The sequence below is a fragment of the Phyllostomus discolor genome, chromosome 14 (genome assembly GCF_004126475.2).
Source record: "Phyllostomus discolor isolate MPI-MPIP mPhyDis1 chromosome 14, mPhyDis1.pri.v3, whole genome shotgun sequence".
NCBI lineage: Eukaryota > Metazoa > Chordata > Mammalia > Chiroptera > Phyllostomidae > Phyllostomus > Phyllostomus discolor.
The window spans coordinates 26,543,383-26,562,069 of NC_040916.2; the positions used below are offsets into that span (position 1 = coordinate 26,543,383).

General features: G+C 66.0%; 1 protein-coding gene across 3 annotated transcripts in view; it reads right to left on the minus strand.

Annotated features, from left to right (window-relative positions):
* Positions 1–14,017: 14,017 nt before the first annotated feature.
* Positions 14,018–18,687, minus strand: part of HSD17B7 (hydroxysteroid 17-beta dehydrogenase 7) — a 52,263-nt gene continuing 47,593 nt past the window's right edge. Inside the window, exons 9-11 of one of the 3 annotated variants that reach the window (XM_036015864.1) lie at positions 15,229–15,333; positions 14,936–14,997; positions 14,018–14,082 (exon numbers count right to left, since the gene is read on the minus strand). In XM_036015864.1, the coding sequence (XP_035871757.1) occupies positions 14,938–14,997; positions 15,229–15,333 (165 nt within the window). In that variant the 3' untranslated portion in view covers positions 14,018–14,082; positions 14,936–14,937. Of the gene's footprint in view, positions 14,083–14,488; positions 14,523–14,935; positions 14,998–15,228; positions 15,334–18,687 lie in introns of those variants that run through there. The other 2 variants (XM_036015863.1, XR_004900773.1) reach the window with 2 other exon arrangements.

Consider the following 18,687-nt stretch of genomic DNA (forward strand, 5'->3'; position numbering starts at 1 on the left):
GGGAAACAGTTTCAGCCCCCAGATCACCCCCCCCCTCAGCAGTCCTGGGGGCGCAGCGGGTCGGAGAGGGACAGGGACAGGAGAGCAGGAGGCAGGAAGGGGGGTGGAGAAGGGGGCGCGGGGCGAGCAGCCGGGCCCAGGAGTCGGCGCGTCCACGGGGAGGGAGGCAGACGGGAGCCGCCTCAGTGTTTGAAAAGCCACCCTCTCCCGCCCGCCCAGGGGGCCGGAAGGTGTTGCTCAGCCCCCAACGCAGCCAGGTGAGAAGCCCCCTTCAAGAACTGGGGGGTCTTCTCCTTCATCCTGACTGTATCTCGGGGAGCCTTCGTGAGAGAAAAGGACCCTGCGGAGCGCCCCCGGCCCCACGTGGCTCACACGGGCCACCTGGCAGTGGGTGGGCTGGGCCTCCAACACCCAGGTGTCCCAGCCCGAGGCCGGGCCCCCGGGCGGGTCCCGGACATGACGTCCCGACGTGTCTCCGTGTCCTGTCACACACGCGTGCAGTTCAGGTTCGCCTGGGTCACGGCTCCCGGCGCCCAGGGTGGTCCAGGCTGCTGCACTTGCGTCCCACACGCAGGCCCCGAGGCCGGGCAGAGGGCTGTGGCCCCCGGGAAAGGCTCCCCCGGGCCCCGGGCTCGGGGTCGGCCGAGGACACAGGCGGCTCGGGCTGGAAACCGGCCGAGAGAGGGCAGAGCCCAGACACCTCGTGGCAGTGTCCCGACCGCACAGTCGGACAGTGACAGTCCCCGTATCCTTTCAGCAGAGGAGCCGCAAACCAAACCCCAACATTTCCGTCGGCTCGGCCAGCCTCACGCACGGCGCCCTCCTCCCCCGCGAGGGGCAGCGTCAGCCGGGTCGGCGCTAACACGGTTACAGGGCCACACACACGTGACACGTGCAGAGCGCCCGCCGGTCCGGGGCCGCACGGGAGCGACACCGGGGGGAAACGCGGAGGGAGCTGGGCCGTGGCCGCCCGTGGCTCCTGCTAGGTCGCAGTATCGGGGCTCGGGGGGACCAGGCTTGTTTAGCAGGCTGCCGGTCGCGGCCTGTCTCCGCAGACACGGCCCGAGAAAGGGGCGGGAATGGCGGTGCTGGAGTTCCGTGTCAGCGTGAACGCTGTGGGATTCCGTGGGGGGGGGGGGTGGGCACCGTGCACATCTCGAGGTTCTGTATCCAACGCGCTGTGTGCTGTGACGTGTCCTTCCCGGTGGATAGTGCACCCAAGTATCTCTGTAACCACAATCTCGCTCGACCAATAAAGCACCTGAGGCACAGCCGCGTGCGAGTCCTTCTTGGCCCTCGAACACTCTTGCTCGGAGACCCTCCCTTCTGGGGGCGCGCACTTCCCCCTGCTGCCGACGTTGGGGAGCCCCCGGTCGATGGGGACCATGCCTGCCCTGGCGGTCACCACTGACCGGCAGCCCCACCCGCGGGCCGGGGCAGGAGCTACCCTCCGAGGGCCGGTTCTCTCCACGCCGCTGACCACTCCCCTCTGCTCAGAGGGGACCCAGCTCTTCCCCGGTCAGGAGGGACCGAGCGTCTGGTGTCCTGTGGCTCCGCCACGGCCACCCCTGTCCCCTCCGCCTGGGAAGGGCCAGGGGATGTCCGAGGTCGGCGTCACTATGGGAAGCCCTGTTCTCTGGCCTGGGCCTGGTGCCCCGACAGCTCAGGCGACAGGCTGAGCCCTGCAGGTTCGGGAGGAGCAGGACCAGGCGCGGAGGGGCCGGGAGAAAGGACCCTGAGGGGGCAGTGGGGTGGACAGAGAGACGGGTGGGGCCGGTGGGCCGAGGACCGTTCAGCCTCGCGGCCCTTGCCTCCCTCTGATCCTCTCCTCCTCCTCCCCCTCATCCCCATGGCCGTGGCTGAGGCCCCGAGTGTGTCCACCCGGGGCTGGGAGGGCCAAGGTCACCGCTGCTTCTCCGTCCGGCCCACAGAGCAGAGGCGACACCCTCAGGGTCACCCTCCAGCGGGGTCAGCAGCGGGGCTCCGAGGTCAGACCAACCCCTCGCAGACAGCCGGGTCGGGGCGGCCGTCAAAACAGCAGGATTACCACCGTCCCCCGCGCGGCCGGGCAGGGCTCAGCCCTCAGCCGCCCGAGCGTCAGCCACACCGGCCGGGCCCTGGAAGCCCGGTGTCTCCAGAGCACGGCGGCCTCAGGCTGCACGTCCTCACTCAGAGGGCCGGGGAAATCGCTGCCCCTGAAAATCTCGTTCCGAACACCCCAGTGTGCTGTCGGCCCCCCGAGCCCCCGGCGCGCACTGCGTGGGGGGCGGTCTCACGGGCACATCCCCGGTCCTGTTGCAGGTTTTCCATCTTCTGGTCCAACCCGACCTTCCCAACGTTTGAACCTGCCCAGACGGTAAAGATCGTGGGAGGAAACTTTGTTAGGAAGAGCACGTGTGAGGGGCCGCTCCCCCTCGCTGGCCGCGGGGCCGCTGCCGGGCCGCGTGAGTGGGTCTCGGCCCCAAAGCGGCGCCCCCCGGAGAGGAGAGCGCAGAGCGGCCGAGGCCGCGGTGGGGCGTCTGACCGACGCCTTAGCTCCGCCTGGAAGCGCGGCCTCATGACTGCGGGGAAGGGACTGCCCGTGACCTGTGACGCCCGCCCCAGACGCACTGAGCCCCCCCCCCCCCCGGCTGCCTCGCAGGTTCCTTGGAAAGCCGGCGGACGGGGAGGGGCCGGTGCCCGGAGCCGGCAGCGAGGGGGGGTGACTAGGCCCGAGTTTCCGTGCGTCCTCTCGCCCGCGTCTGTTCCAGCTGCTGGGTGAACAGCTGCCCAGTGCACAGCCTCTGCGAGCGCTGGGGTTTCGCTAACAGGCCGGGGACCACGAGCAGGGGGCGAGGAAGAGGACGAGCACAGCTGGAGGGACAGCGGCGGCACCCGGGCCCCCGCGCGCCGGGGACGGAGCGCCAGCCCTCCTGCCCCTGCAGGCTCTCCGCAGCTGAGACACCAGCGGGGGGCGGGGGGGGGGGACACAGACACTCTGGGCACCAAGGAGGCATCGGCCCAGGGACAGTCGCCCCCCACAGCAGCGCCCACCGTGCTAGGAGGCACCGTTCGCCTCGTCACCGGCAGGAGGCGGCGCCGAGGCCCGCGGGTGGCAGACGGTTTGTCCGAAATGGCGCGTCTGGGTGACGGCAGGCGCGTCACAGACGTGGCCCCCAACCTGGGGCGGTTCTCCCCGGGGCTCAGTGCGCACGGCACCCATCCCTCACGTGTCTCCAAGGGCGGCGGACGGTCCCAGAGTGGACGGCAGGGAGCCGCCGGACGTCAGGGGAGCAGGGGGTGCCGTGGGCCCCAGGAAAACGGGCTTCTCGGAAACAGATGCCTCTCCTCCCCCCCCAGTAATCTCCCCAAGCAGACAGACAACCTTTCCCGCTAGCAAATGTTTCTCTCGAAGTGAAACAGCCCGTTGGGGAGGTATCGGCTCTTCGCACTGTAACACGACTCTTGTTCTTACGACCGCCCGGCAGACAGCCCGAGGGCGGGGGAGAGGTCTGCTGAGCTTGGAGACCGGCCGTCCTTGCCCGTGGCCCGCAGCCCCGTCCCCCGGGAGCGCGGGGGCCTAGTCCAGGCGCGGGGGCCCGGCCGGCCTCTCTCGCTGCGTCACTCTAGCGACAACCGTGCGGTGTTCCCGTCTTTCCCAGCATTCCAGGGCCGGCAGGTTCTCACACCAACTTTCCTGAGTACCGATCGTTAACCGTCGCTGGCCACTCATCCCCCATTGTTAGCCGTTGTCCATCACTCAGGAGTTCCCCCTTAGCCCCGGCTGGTGGGGCTCAGTGGATTGAGTACTGTCCTGGGAACCAAAAAGTTGCCGGTTCGATTCCCAGTCAGGGCACGTGCCTGGATTGTGGGTCAGGTCCCCCAGTAGGGGGTGTGTGAGAGGCAACCACACACTGATGTTTCTCTCCCTCTTTCTCCCTCCCTTCCCCTCTAAAAATAAATAAAACCTTTAAAAAAAAACACGCCTTGTGTGTTTCACATTGGGAGGGGAGCAGGCGTGGGAATCGTCTCACCCCCTGGAAACCACGCTGTATCCCTCAAGAAAGGCCTGTGGGGATTGTGTGTGTCTCGTCTGGACAGAGCTGCCCGGCCCCGTCCTCCTAGAAAGACTAGGAGGAGGCGGAAGAGGCCAGAGCACCTGGTTTTAGCCTGTATGAGGGACCTTCTGGGTTCTTATCAGCCCGCAGAGGGCCGGCCCCGGGGGGAGAGAGCCTTTGGAAATCCAGGTGAAAGCGTTTATTCAGATCTTAGCGGCTGGAGACAGACCAGAGACGCCCACGGGATTTCAGAGGGACAGCAGTGTGTTGCAATAAAAACCAACTGGCGGTCTCCTGGGAGAGTGAGTGAGACTCCAGAACATCGCCTGCGGGCTGTCCGGGGCTTTCGAGCTGGAGAGACGGCTTTTCTAGTCGCCGCTGCTGGTCCCCTCCCTGCAGCTCCGTGGCCACGGCCCGCCCGGCCTCCCTCCGTCTGTGTGCGCGGGCGGGGCTGCTTAGAGTTGACGGCGCGGCCGTGGTGAGGAGGGAACGGGCTCCCCGCTGTTAGAGGGTGCAGCCAAGGGGGTGACCCCAAATAGGGATTTGGAGTGGGGGGCCCAGAACTCAGGGTGTCCAGGAAATACTAGGACGTCCTCACCCCGCCCCCCACAGGTGTGAGCTGGGGGAAGGGCCACAGGGAGCAGGGCCATTGAGAGCTCTTTTGAACAGCAGCAGCTTTGCAGCTGCCCTCTGGTGTGGTCATTTAACACATCTATAACCTCTAATGGTTGCACAGGTATGTTAAACAGCTGTGCCCATGCTCTGAGCCAGGGGGATGGACGTGACCTCCCCACCAAGACGTAACTGGGAGGCAACTCCCCCTGGTTACAGCGCCTGCGTGGGAGCTTGGAGATGATTGGCTCCGTGACATGGGGCCATGCCTGCCCAGACCCACGATGGCCACCCAGTAAACCTGGAAGGGTAGGGGAGTGCTGGCAGGTGTAGCCAAGTGTGGGAGGAGTCAGAAATGGGGCTGCAGAGGAGGATTGGCACGGGGATTTAAACGGAGACGCGGCAGCCATCGGGGGGAGAACCACGTGGCTGTGGCAGAGTGGGGGGGGCCTCCGCAGCTTCAGAAGGGGGAACCACCACCCGGCTTTAGCAGAGATCCCGGCGACGCAGCTGATGGTGCCGGGAATGCAGGGAGGCCCACCAGCGGAGACGGATTACTGGGAAGAACTGGGAGCTGCCTGAGCCACGGACTTCTGTTTCTTCTCCTGAGATATGGTACCCCAGACTGGGCAAAGGGGGAAGGAAGGACTGTGTGTGTTTGTGGGTGTTTTAGGGACTTTGGGACTTTGATGAAGACATTAGGTCCCTACTCTAAGTCTGCACAGCATTAAATAAACATTTCCTCTCCTTTTCACGGATCTCTGGCATTGAGAGACGTCTGTCCTCTGGCGGCAGACATAACAAACCTGGGGAGGGGGTTCCTTTCGGTGATAGTATATCGTCCCAGCCCCCGCCCCCCGTTGTTCTGTAACAACGCCCCACAGAACAGGGCGTTTTCCCGGAGCCTCAGCAGCCCCATCTGCTTCCCGCCGGCCTCGCTGACCGGCCGTGATCCGGGGACTGAGTGGACTGAGCGTCTCAGGTGTCTCCAGGGCAGCAAACAGGGATGTGCTGTGTGCCCACCCAATGTCCCCCCCCAGCCCATCCCTCGCTGGGAGCCGGAGAGGCACCCGTCTTAGTCCTCGCAGGCTGTGTGTCCTGAGTCCGGGACAGAGTTCAACCAACCAGCCTGGGGCTCCGACGGCTCCTCCCCACGACGGCTCACTATCGTGACGCTGTCCTCCGGGGAAGGGGGCGTAGGGTCAGGGTACTGAGTGACGCAGGAGAAGTCGGCCGACGTGGCAGACGACCCGGGGATGGTCAGCAGTCGGGGACCGAGTGGCGTCTGGCCCGGGTTCTGACTTTTGCACCAGACTCCTCGGCAGCTGCGGACGCTCAGCAGCAAAGCCTCGCTTCAGGCTGGCGGCAGAGTGGGCGACTGGAAGAGGACCCACCGGTGCGTGTGGGCACGTGTGTGTGTGCGTGTAAACAGCATGATTCTTCATGTTGAACCCTCCTCACGGGGCTTCCCACGGAGGGAGCCGGTTTCCCTAAGTGGGTGAGAGCTGGTGCCGCGTGGGGACGCGGAGACCTTGCTCCCACCGCAGTCAGACTCACAAAGCCCGGGTCTGGCTCTTTGGGTTGAAGACTCGCAGACACACGGAACGGGAGGACAGCTGTCAGCGGGGGGGCGGGGGAGGGCTGGGGGGAAAAGGTGACGGGATTGAGGAACAGAAACCCTCACAGACACAGACAGCGGGGTGGCGGGACCCGAGGGGAAGGGGGTGGGGGCGGTGGGGGAGGACGAAGGGGGTGGATGGGGACGGAGGGAGAGCTGACTTGGGCGGTGAACACACCGTATGATCGATCGATACACACGTGATGTGCCGTAGAGTGGCACGCCTCGAATACATTCAGTGGAAAAAAAAGATGTCTGATCTCAGAGGACAGCCGGCTGTCACGTCGCCCGGGATCTGGGACTCGCCGGCCATCGCGGTGGCTGTGACGTGACGTCCTGTGACATCCCAGTGCCGGCGTGTCCTGCTCAGAGTCACGCCCTGCGAGTGTTTCCCGACCTCTCACCTCTGGATGCTTCCTTCACACCGTCCGATCCTCTCCACCTCCCAGCGTGCCCCACGGCCGGCCTCTCGCCTGCCCAGCCCTGGTGGCTCTGCCTCTGGGGCTGCACGCCCAGCTTTTGGTCCGACGGTGCCCTTGGGATTCCTCCCTTCCTGCCTGTTCCTTAGCCTCCTCTCCTCCCCTCCTCTGACTCACTCCTACCGCTTTTTCTGCCACTTTTCCTGCCATTCCATGGGCAGGGCCCAGGGCCGCTGGGCTCTCCCACTGACTCCGAGGCCCCGGCCAGCTTGCACTCCCCTCCTCGGCCGGCCCTGGGCCTGAGCGCACTCAGGCGGCGGCACCCTCGTCCTCTGGCAGCGCGTCTCGGTTTCCAAGTGCTCTGCAGGCTCCCGCTACCTGGGTTACGCTGGATTCGAGAAAAGCTGCCATGCACAGTGTCGTCCCTCTTTCCCAGACAACGTGGCCGTGTGTCTCACGGCATCAGACCCCCCCCCCCCCGCCCTCCCCCGTCTCTGCAGCTGCTGTTAGAGGTTCCCGCCTCTTCCGTGTCCTTTCTGTTTGCAAACACCCCGGGCCGTGGGACCACAGCCACCTCTCCCTTCGCTCCTATGCGGTCTCTTCTCTCACGGCCTGTGAGCGAGGTCCCGCTGGCCAGCCTGCACCCTGCCTGGTGCGCAGGAACCAGTCAAATGTGTGGCTGGAGGTAATGAGGTCTGAGATGAGGTGTGTGCCACTGTGAAACCGCCAGCTGCACATCCGTGAGCCTTGCGGGTGCAAAGCGACGCTCCGTGATGCCCAGGTGCATGGTTCTGGAGGAGACTTTCGCCGCACGTGTTAGAGAAATAAAGTCTCTGAACACGTTTCTTTTTAAAACCTTTTTGTTAGTTTTTTTCTTGTTTCTTTTTTCTTAATAAAGAGGTACCATAATACTATCTGCTCTATATTAACCTTCCAGAAAAAAGTGTTATTGTCTAAAGCAGTGGTTTTCAGCCTTCCCCATCTCAGTGCACACACAGACTGGTCACTAAACACCCGGGGTGCACTGAAACGCACACTTTCTGCCAATCTGACAAAGAGTAGGACTAGTTTTGATTCATTCACACTGGACGGCTACTGCGGTATTGTTTGTTTTCATTTTTTTTAACTTTTTAAATTTATTTTTATTTTTAAAAATATTTTATTTATGCCCTGGCTGGCGTGGCTCAGTGGATGGAGTGCGGGCTGTGAACCAAAGTGCCACAGGTTCGATTCCCAGTCAGGGCACATGCCTGGGTTGCAGGCCATGACCCCCAGGAACCACACATTGATGTCTCTCTCTCTCCCTTCCCTCTCTAAAAATAAATAAAAATCTTAAAATGTATTATTTATTTATTTATTTTCAGAGAGGGAAGGGAGGAAGAGAGAGAGAGAGAGAGAAACATCAATCTGCGGTTGCTGGGGGCCGTGGCCTGCAACCCAGGCATGTGCCCTGACTGGGAATCGAACCTGAGACGCTTTGGTTCGCAGCCCGCGCTCAATCCACTGAGCTATGCCAGCCGGGGCTTATTTTTTTTTCTTGGACACTGTACATCAGGGGTGTCCAACTCATTTTCACAGGGGACCACACTTTCACTGAGGTGGCCTTCAGAGGCCAAGTGTAGCTCTGGGACTGTGTGACTGTAACTAACTGCTCCTTAACTAGGTCCAGGAGCTCGGCGCTGCCTCAGGGTAGAGACAAGGTGCCCGGAGGATAAAACCAGGCGGAGGGCTGGTTCGGCCTCGGGCCTGGAGTTCGTGGCCTCTGCCCTGAGGGAGGAGCAGTCAGGGCCCCGACTGAGCAGCCAGGTGTTGCCTGTTGTAGAAGCCCGTGGGGCGCACCGGCTGAAAATCACTGCTCTCAAGTGTTACCACGGGGCGTCGTCTAGGAGCCCGAGACCTTTCTCAAAACCTAAACCACGTCACGAGCTGTGTGCTTCCGGGAACTGCAAAGGGCTCCCGTCTGGAAAACGAGGAGGGCGGGTGCAGAGGCCGGGGTGGCCACGGGGCCTCGTGCGCAAAACGGGCCGTGAGCAGAGGGGCTGGGTGAGGGCCTGGACGCCCAGAGGGAAGCCGGAGCAGCCCACGGGATTGATTGGGTCTCCCGGGCCTCAGCCTGCGGAGGCAGAGGCCCCGCCCTGGGGGGGGGGGGGGCAAGGAGCACGGCGAGGGGCAGGGGGACCTTGGCTTGGGTCCTGGACCGGAAGGCGGGTCGCAGAGCCCATGAAATGTGAGCTGTGTTATTGTTACCGGCGCCCTTAGGCCCTCGGCTCAGCTGACTCAGAAGACAGCTCAGAGCAGACAAAACAACTGGGGGGGGGGGGGCGGGGGTACGAAAACGGCTTCAGCCGGAACTGCTGCCCCTGCATCTGCCAGAAACTGTGAGATAAGCCAGGACTCCGTGTCTCCATGGGCAGATCCACTCGGGGGTTTATTTGAAGGAGGATCAGTGAGGAATTCCGCTCATCACACAGAAAACACTGGGCGGGGCTGCTCGTTTCCGTCCTGGGGCGACGGCCGCGAGGCCGGGCAGTGAACTGGGAAGGCGAGGGTTTTCCAAAACCAACACTGCTTCTCACAGAAAATGGACTCCTAGCCAGAAGTGTCTAAGTTTCCAACTGGAACCCTGGCTTGTCATCAGCATCCAAACCCGCTTATGTTTACAGTTTCCTAAACTTTTTTAAAAAAGATTTTGTTTGTTTTTAGAGAGATGGGAAAGGAGGGAGACAGGGAGAAACATCAGTGTGCGGTTGCCTCTCCTGCGCCCCCTACTGGGGACCTGGCCCACGACGCAGGCCTGTGCTCCCACTCGGAATCGAACCTGCAACCCTTTGGTTCTCAGGCCGGCACTCAGCCCACTGAGCCACACCAGCCAGGGCCAATTTTCTGGGCATTTTTTATGTTTTCTTAAATGTTCTATACAGTTTGCCTTTTGGAAAACAAATAAATGTTTGAGAGGCATGCAACACGGGGTGCAAATAACTCTCCCTCCGCCCTCCCAGGGCGCCGCGCACGGGACGCTCGGTGCGGAGAAAGCCCGGAAACAGAGGCGCTGAGGGTCCCGCCCCACGCGCCGGGCGCAGGGACCACGCGGCTGACCCTCGTCTGCAGATCGTCCCCTTCCCTGTGCGAGGCTCACGCCCGCGCACGGCTTGCGGGCCGTCTCGAGCCGGGCCGGGTACCCCGAGGACTCGCAGGCAGCTGGAGGCTGCAGAACTAGGCGGTGTCACGGGCAGCCACGCAGAGCGGAGGGCGCAGGCGCAGAGAACCGAGTAGACCGCGCCGGAAGCCGGAAGCCGGAGACCCGGAAGCCGCCCGCCCACGTGGGAGCGTCTGCGTCTGCGACGGAGTCGAACGGAAGCTGGAGGCCGCGGGCTGGAGGCGCGGGTGGCAGGAGGACGGGGCTGCTGGGTGACGGCGGCGGCCCCGACCCGCCACCTCCTCGGCTTCAGGCCGTCGCAGCGGCGGCAGAGGCCGCGCCCGGGCCTGAACGCCCCACGGGGCCCAGAGGCAGAGTCTGGGACCCCGCCTGCGGAGCGGGCGTCCCGCCCGTTTCCCCCGGGGCAGCGGGAGGGCGGATTTGCACCTGGGAGCACACGGCCCTTCCCGTTACCGGGGGTCAGAGGGTCTCGGTCTGGAGGCCCAGCGACCAGAAGTCAGGCCCAGGCAGCAGGCCCGGCCCCTGGCGAGGGGCCTGCAGCGAGCGTCCGGGCCGGGGGAGAGGTGGGGGTGCGGGCTCAGAGGGCCCCCCCAGAGGACTCTGCAGAGTGGAGGCGACGGCGTGCGAGCGGCTGCGAAGGAGCTGGGCGCACGTCTGGAAACTTCAGCGGGAGGGACTCCGGGTCAGCGGAGGCCACCTCCGAGATGGAGCCGAAAACGGAGCCTGGCCTGGGGTTTGCAGGCGGGCCTGGCAGGGTCCTTGCAGGCACCCCAAAGGTACGGAACACCCAGGGGCAAGGCGAGGGCCGTGAGCACGCGGCGTCCTACGGGCGTGGTCCCGGGGAACTGTGGTGCCCCGGCAGGGAGGGGACAGAACGCCGGGCGGCCTTGTCTCGGTGATGGCGTAACTAGAGCCACCGCCTCCCGTCACGGCTGTGGCCACCGTGCCCACGTCTCGGGACACCCAGTCCGGGGGACAGACAGCTGCAGAGAGGCCGGAGGCCGAGGAACAGGCTGGGAACGCGACAGACAGAGCTCTGTCTTCCTTCCTCAGAGCCACTGTCCCCAAGTCACCCTGGAAGGTCACCGCTCACCCCTTCCCACGGCCACGCTCTGCTCTGTCTCAGGAGCGGTGGCCTGGAGCAGACTCATGGCGGGGGGCTCCCTCTCCCCTGGGCCCTGGGGTCACGGCCGGGGTCCCTCCCAGAGGACAGGCAGGAGCAGCGGGACCAGGACCCCGTGTCTGCCTGGCGTCCTGTCCCTGTGTGACTCCTGCGGTGGCCAGATGGCTGGGGGTCCCTGTGCGCTGTCCCCCCACCGCAGAGGTGACCCGGGGCCCAAGGGTAGCGGAGCTATTTTTTTTCTTTTCCCTTTAGACATTAAAATAAATGTGAAAGAAGACTTGCTCTGGAGAGCAGGTCAGGGTCTGGCCAACCTAGACAAGGAGACGGGGAGTGATTCTCAGGGGGGAAGCTGGCCCGGCATTCCCCCCCCCCCCCGCCCCACTTCCAGGCTCCCTGTTCACGGTCCCCGAGGGACCCTCACCGGCCCTGGCTCAGGCGGGACACAGAGACACCCCAGTTCTGCAGGGCACCCACCAGAGCCCAGGACACTGCTTGTGGGGGCTGAGGGGGTTCCTGTGTTTTTTCCCCACAGATGGCCGCAGCTCTCGCCCGATCCAGAGAAGGGCCTGTTACTCTGAACAGTTTGGACGCTGGGCTCCTGACACCTCGCAAGTGTGTCTCGTGGTGGGCAAGGAGGCAGTCAGGGAGTGGGGGCCTGTGACATCGCGGACGTGGGGCCCATGGCCGTGAGGCGAGCGTCCTGTGCCCCCTTTTCCGGGGAAGAGAATCTGGGAAGGCAGGAAGGCAGGCCAAGTGGTTCGGGGTCTGCCCCTCAGCACCTCCAGACGCCGCACCGGCCCTGTCCTAGCAGGAGACCCGCTGAGCACCTGCAGCGAACCAGCGGTCCCCAGGCCGAGGCGCCCGGCCCTGCGGCCAGAGGGAGCGGCGTGGTGGACACACACCCTGTGCATCTTCTGCTGCGTCCCCAGAGCCGGCACGGCGCAGAGGGGAGAGAGGCTGCGCACCCTTCCCGGCCGTCACCCCTGCCCTCCCCACGGCCCCGCGGGTCGTCGTCACGTCCACCAGCAGACGGTGCGTGTGTTTCCAGGGCAGCACCCACCCTTGGCACCCGAGGGTGGACACAGAGGGGGTGCTCAGCCCCCGGCCCAGGACCAGGGGCCTCTGGATGTCAGATGCTGACGAAATAATGAGACGCAATGGAAAAGCACACGGGAAAACACGTTCCGTAAAACCGTTTACTTCCCACCGAGAGGGACCCTCGGACCAGCCTGGGAGGTGGCGTGGGCTCGCCTGCGAGTCCTGACAGTCTCCACAGTGTCGCCCACTCACCCCCCTGCGCCCTCCAGGGACAGAACTGTGTGTGGGTGTCACACGAGGGGCCCGGGGCAAGAGAGCGCGGCTGCTGGACACGCCGAGGGCACAGCCCAGGCCCCGTGTCTTCAGTGCAACGGGACTCGGGAGAGCACGCACGCCGGCAGCTTCCACCGCAGCCTGGTCTCTGGGCTTCGAAGCACACGGGGCTCTCGCACAAGTGACGGGCGTGGAGGGACTGGGCTCGGGGGTGCTTCGAGGGCCGTGGATTCGGAAGGAGGAGGAGGAGGAGACTTCCTGGCCCCTCGTGAACCGCTCAGGGGCTGCTGCGCGCCTCCGCTTAGAAAACGACGCGATGATAAAAACAGGCACAAAACAGCCTCGTCAGCAACACGAGTGAGGAGTCTTCAAGTATTTCGTGTGCCTCGGAAAGTTCCACACAGGGGTTCCAGCCGTTCACACCTCGGTCTTCCCTCGCCCTGGTCCTCCTCTCAGAGGGAGCAGGGGACATGGGCCCATCGCCCTGACGAGTGAGACGCCGTGAACGGATGCGGCGAGTGGGTGCCACCCAGAACAGCGACGCCGGGGGCCCTCGGTTTGCAGGAGGGTGTTCCGTGGACAAGACCGCCGTCCCCGGGGCAGGCTGGAGCCCGGGCTGTGACCTGGAGCCCACAGCCCACACACACGCCCCCGTGGGACAGCTGCGTCCCCAGGAAAACACAGGGTGACAAGCCCACCTCGGTCAGCAGGGGCGGCGGGTGGAGGCGGAGACCCGGCCTCTGTGTCCCCAGCGCTCCCTCAGCCCGCGTCTGACGGCCCACGGAGCCCGCCTTCCTCACGCCGTCCAGCCCCACGCCCACCCGGCTGCTGGCCCGGCGCCTCAGGCACCCAGGGAGAGCCCTGCCAGTCAAGGACAAGACTCTCCGTGACCTTTGTTCTTGGGAGTGTGGCTCAGCGGGCCAGGGGTCACAGCTGAATCAGGTATGGCGCCCCCTGCAGGGTGGCAGCGGGCCCACAGGCGAGCCGGCAGGAGCGGGATGCTGCTTGGTCTTGGGATGGAGACGGAGGACTGGACGTGCATGCAAGAGTGTGTGTCTTTCCAAACACTGAAGCTGAGTGCCTGGGGCTTTTCCGTCCAATCTTACGGGCGTGTGTGTGCATGCACACACACAGGTGAACACACGACTGATCAGCCTCACCCAAACGCCTGCAGTTTGCAGGAGGTCCTGGCCAACACCACCCGTGAGCCTGTGGGTGTCATGTGACAGGGACCCACCGACCGACCCATCTGAGGCCACACCGCTGGGCAGACAGAGCGGCCAACAATCTCTAAAAACCCCGGGCCGGTCGGGCCAGTGCTTGGAAACCTGCTCCCACGGCACCCTAAAAAACCAGAGGGCGGGGGCGTCGGACTGGAATGAGGAGCTGGCCCGACGGACGCAGAAACACGGACACGAAATGTAGGGAGGGCACGGGGCGGGCAGCGTGGATTCTAGGCTACGGTGCAGGCATGCCCCCGCCGCCCGTGGAGCATGGCTGGCCACGGGGTCTCCGGCACAAGTCTCGGCCTCACGGCCCTCGGCCGCCGGGGGGGGGGACTAGGCGCACTGGGGCACGAGGGAGGGGCAGTCCACGGCCGGCTTGGCCCCCTTCTGCTTCCCAGGCCCGCAGGCGGCGGCGGCGGGGCGGGCCAGCTCCAGGTAGAAGCGGGACCGGAGGAAGCGACGGTAGGAGTCCTTCTCCATCAGGTGGAAGATGCGCCGCTGGGCCTCGTCGAAGCAGGCGGCCGTGGGCGCCTGCAGGTTCCGGCGGGTCTCCTCCCGGGTGCAGGCGTCCAGGTTGACCTGCGGGGCGGAGGCCGGGGGGTGAGGCACCGATGCCAAGCCCCAGGGAGCACGGGCCCCGAGTGGGGGCTGCTGGGCTGGGACGCCCCTGCTGCTATTGCCCGCAGACGGGGGACACACCTCTGAGAATCCGCCCGGGTCATCCGGGGGAAAAGGCCTTTTCCTGGACTGGTTCTCGGGAGTGTCGGGGTCACAGTGAGCGGTCCCCTGCTCTGTCTTCCCCTTCGACCCAGCGACCCGCCACCCCCCCACGTCTGCATGGCGAGGACCCACCTCCTTGGCGGCCTGGACCGAGATGAACTGCTCGTAGATCTCCCGGGCCCTGGGGCCCCGCGCGCAGGGCGAGGCGAGCCTCTTGTACTCCTCGCAGCTGACCCAGAAGTCCAGGTTCTCCTCGCTGTACTCGGACTGCAGGAAGGCCCTGAACGCCGCCAGCCCGCCTGCGATGGAGGGGGCGGGACCACCGTCACCACACGGGGGTGGGGAGTAGGGGGTAGGGGGGGCCTGCCCCGTGTCTCAGTCGCAGCCTGGGGGCTGGAGGGAACGGGGCAGGCTTGGGCGGACCCCCACACCCCCTTCTGCAGGGTCAGCTGGGGGCAGGTGCCCATAACCTATGTCAGTCTGTGCCGGGTCCGGCCACGCCCCATGCTCCAGTGGGTTTGGGGGAGCTAAGCTGAGGTGGGTTCTGCCAGAAATCCCAACATGTGGAAGTTTTCCCTCTGCCCCGCCCCCACTCTCTGCCCGAGCCTCCTGTCGTAGGGGACGGAGCTCAGCGGCAGGTCCCACATCGCGTGAGACGGCGTGCATCCTGGGGGTGTGCGTCCCCGGGGGCGTGGGGGCAGGGCGGACTTACACTCATGGCTGATCAGGCTCTCCAGAGACTCGGCCCACTTTTTGACTTCCTCCGGGCCCACCCTGCAGGAAAAGAACAGTGTGAGTGCCGCCATCTGAAGCGGGGAGTAAATTTACAAAGATCCCAAACACAACTCGGAGACTTTATTCCCCGCCGTTGGGACGGGGCCCGCCGCTGCCTCGGGCGCCCTCACCCCCCGTCATACCCCTTCCCCCCATCATCCCCCCCTTCACCCCCTGGCCCGGTCATCGCGGACTGCGGTTCCAGACCCGCAGGGGCCCCCGCCCGCTCACCTCTGGCAGACCACCAGCCTGCCCCTCCTGCCGCGGGAGGAGCCGTGCTCGCAGGACCCCGACTTCTGCAGCAGCGCCCCCAGCCGGTGCTTCACATCCTTCGCGCTGCACAGAAAGGGGGGCGGAGAGTCAGGGCCGCCAGCTCCCCTCCGAAGACGCCCTGGCTGCTGGGCTGCGGATCTCCCGGGGCCCCTTCCCCAGCAGCCTCTCCTGCGAGCCCGTCACTGTCGCCAGGAGCACACGGCTGGGGGGAGGGGCTCTCCAGCAGACGCCCCGGGACCCTGGCTGACCTCGGAGCCAGCGCTGGGCAGGGAGCAGCAGGCGCCGAGGCCGGGCGCCTCCCGGTGGCGCCACCTGCTGGACAGCGGTCGCCACTGCCACTCCAGCCGCTGGCCCCCGGGGCTGCACAGGGGTCCCAGCCTCGTGGAAGGTGGGCCAGCAACCTGTGCCAGGTGTGTGGCCGCCGCGGAGGGCCCCGACAGGGAGGCGTGGAGCCTGCAGCCCCAGCCCCCTCGTGCCACCTGCCCCCCCACCCCGTAGGCACGTTTACACCCTCAGGGCACTGGACCGACAGGAGCGGGAGGAGCAGGCAGCGTCCTCGCCGCGTCTCTGACTGGGGGGCGGGGGCAGCCAGGGTCACGGGGCGCGGGACTCGGACACGGGGACCCTTCCGCTCAGTCCCTCGTCCTCGTTAACTGTCCTTTGCTGGGCTCCCCTTCCTTGCAAAGACCCCGCAGTCGCTTCAGGAGAGAAGCTGCCTCTTACGGGGAGTGAGTGCCGGGGCGTCCCTGCTTGGTGGGGGGGGGGACACGGAGCGCTGGCTCTGGGGCAGCTGCGCTGTGGGTGTGGCCTGCGCCCCCTCCTGGCCGGGGCCGCGAAGGCCCCCTCGCCACCAGAAGCCGTCCCCCTGAAGGACGCAGGGACCGAGCCACCGGACGGTGCCCCTGGGCTGTGCTCGGTCAGGACAGACGTCGGCTCCCGCTTCTGCGCACTGGCCGCCGGGCTACGGCGGGTGCGGCTCAACGCGGCGCCACCGCACACAGACGCCTGACCTCGAGAAGCCACGCCCCCTCGGGGAGAAAACCCCAGGGGCCCCGTGAGGGCCAGGACGCCCGGGTCAGCTCCTCACTCTGGGCCCCGCCCCCACCACTGTGACCCCGAGCCTCAGTGACAGGCACAGGAGGGAAGGGGCTGGGCCAGGTGCCCACGCTCTCCAGGTAGGACAGAGGCCGGCAGCTCACCCCGGGGCCCCTGGCGGGCAGAGCGCCAGGGTTTCATCCACCTGCCCAGGTGCTCGCGGATCACGGCCCCTCCCCACGCCTGTGTGCTGCACAGCCGCTTTCCCGCGAGAGTCACCCAGGGCGTGGGGGGGGCTCCTCTCGCTTCTGCCAGGTCCCCCGGCTCCGTGTCAGAGCCGCCAGGTGAGAGGGCGGGCAGGCGGGGGCCGTGTGTCCTGCACCCCGGTGATGACCCGGAGCCTGAGCCACGCGTCTCGGGGATGCCCAGGACGGCGCTTCCCCCGCCACCTGGCTTCCCGTGAGGTCGGCTCCCGGAAGGGGCCGGTTTCATCTCACGTCAGCTGCCCAGTGCAGAGGCTGCCCCGGGAGTGGTTGCCTACCCCCTTTAAGACCCAAAGACGTATGAGTAGCTGCATCGCTCTTCGGGCTTTAAAGTCAAGACGCAGCAAGGACAAAACCGTGTACTCGGGGTGAGACCTTGCACAGGGCCCTGCACCCACAGGTGGGGAGTGCTGCTTCTAACCGCCACCCACACGAGACACTCCAGGACCCGGGTGGGGGGGCCGAGAGGCCGGGGATCCAGCTCTGGAGTCACATGTGGCTGTGACATCGGTCCAGAGGAACACAGACTATGGCCAACACCCAGCCCCACCCGGGAGCGGAGTGCCCCTCAGGGGGCAGAGCTCACGCTGGCTGGGTGTCCCCCCCCCCACGAGACCCAGTGTCTGCGACCGAGAGCCCCGAGTGTGAGCCTGCCTGCCCCAGTGACACTCCCACAGCGCCGGTCACAGCCGGGACTCGAGAGACAGCTGTGTCCCAGGCAGACCCTCGCCTCGCTGCCCGCTGGGGGCTGACTCGGCCGGAGGAGGGTCACAACAGCGCTCAAAGCCAAGGTCAGTCGCAGCGACACCACGGCGGCCAGGCCGGGGGAGCGCGGGTCACCGGTGGGACGCAGACTCCGCCGAAGGTCCCCTTACCTCCTCAGGCAGGAGGCCGGCAGCCCCGCCAGGCCCTTGCACATCTTCGCAGCGGGGGGGCGCGTCCGCAGGGAGGGAGGCGGCGAGCTGGTGGCCTGCGAGCGGGTGCTCTGGCCTCTTCTGCTCTGAAGATGCTCCGAAGACTGCGGCTTCGTCCCAGCCGGCAGGTCCCTTTTAGAGCCCAGCCAGCACGGCTGGGCAGCCAATCAGCTGCGCCGCCCGGCACCCCCCTCCGGTGGCTGCAGCCTCCGCAGAGATGGGGGGCGGGGGGGCAGGATGGCTGGCACAGCCGCGGAGACACCTCCTGCCAGGCAGCCGACACTCAGGAAACGTTTCCCCCACGGCCCCAGGGTCCTGCGAGGCTTCCAATCTCTGGGAAAGGCTCGTGGGGCCGCACGCCGTGGGGCGTGCTCACGTTTCTGTAAAAACAGGGTCACTGGGAGTTTCCCCAGGGGCGGGGGGCGGGGGGCGGGGCCCCCCCGGAGCTCGTGGGCTTAGCTGGGGGGGCTCTCCCTGCAGTAGCTTCTGTCCGGTCAGAGACAAAGGATCTCGGGTCCCCAGCTCTCACCCCCACTGCTTCCAGGCCGGCACCTGCAGACCAGGGCCTTCCGGGGTCAAGGTCACAGCCACACACGGCCGGGAGGGCCGCTGGAGCGCGGGCCCGGGAGGACATTTCTGGAACTCTTACTCAGAACATCCTCAGCCCAGCCGTGACGCCCTCTCGGCCTCCCGCACGGAGCCGGGCGCCGCAGCGCGGGGCGGGGACCCGCACACAGACGCCCCTTCCTGTCTGCAGACAGACTCACACCCTGACAAGCCTCCCGGCTCCTGAGTCCCCAAACCCGAGTCCAGAACACTGAGAGAGGGAGGGGGACAGGCAGCCCACCCTGCGTGCTTGTCGCCCGGCTGCTGCAGGTGCCCCGAGCACCTGGACAACAACACCGTGTGACGGACGGATTACTTCAAAGACCCGGGCAGGTGTTCCAACGGCCGCCGCCACCCCGGGGCCCCAGCGCAGCGCAGACAGCCTGCCCCGGCAGCAGAGCTGGGGGGCGGGGCGGGGCGGGGGGGCGGCCGTGCGTCTGGCCCGTCCCGCAGCTTCGGTTTGGAAAGCGCGCCGGCGCCCGGGCAGGTGTGGCCCAGTGGGCCGGCCGTCGTCCTGCGAGCGGAAACACCCCGGGCCGGGTTCCCAGTCGGGGCACACGCCTGGGTCGTGGGTTCGATCCCCGGTCAGGGCGCACCCG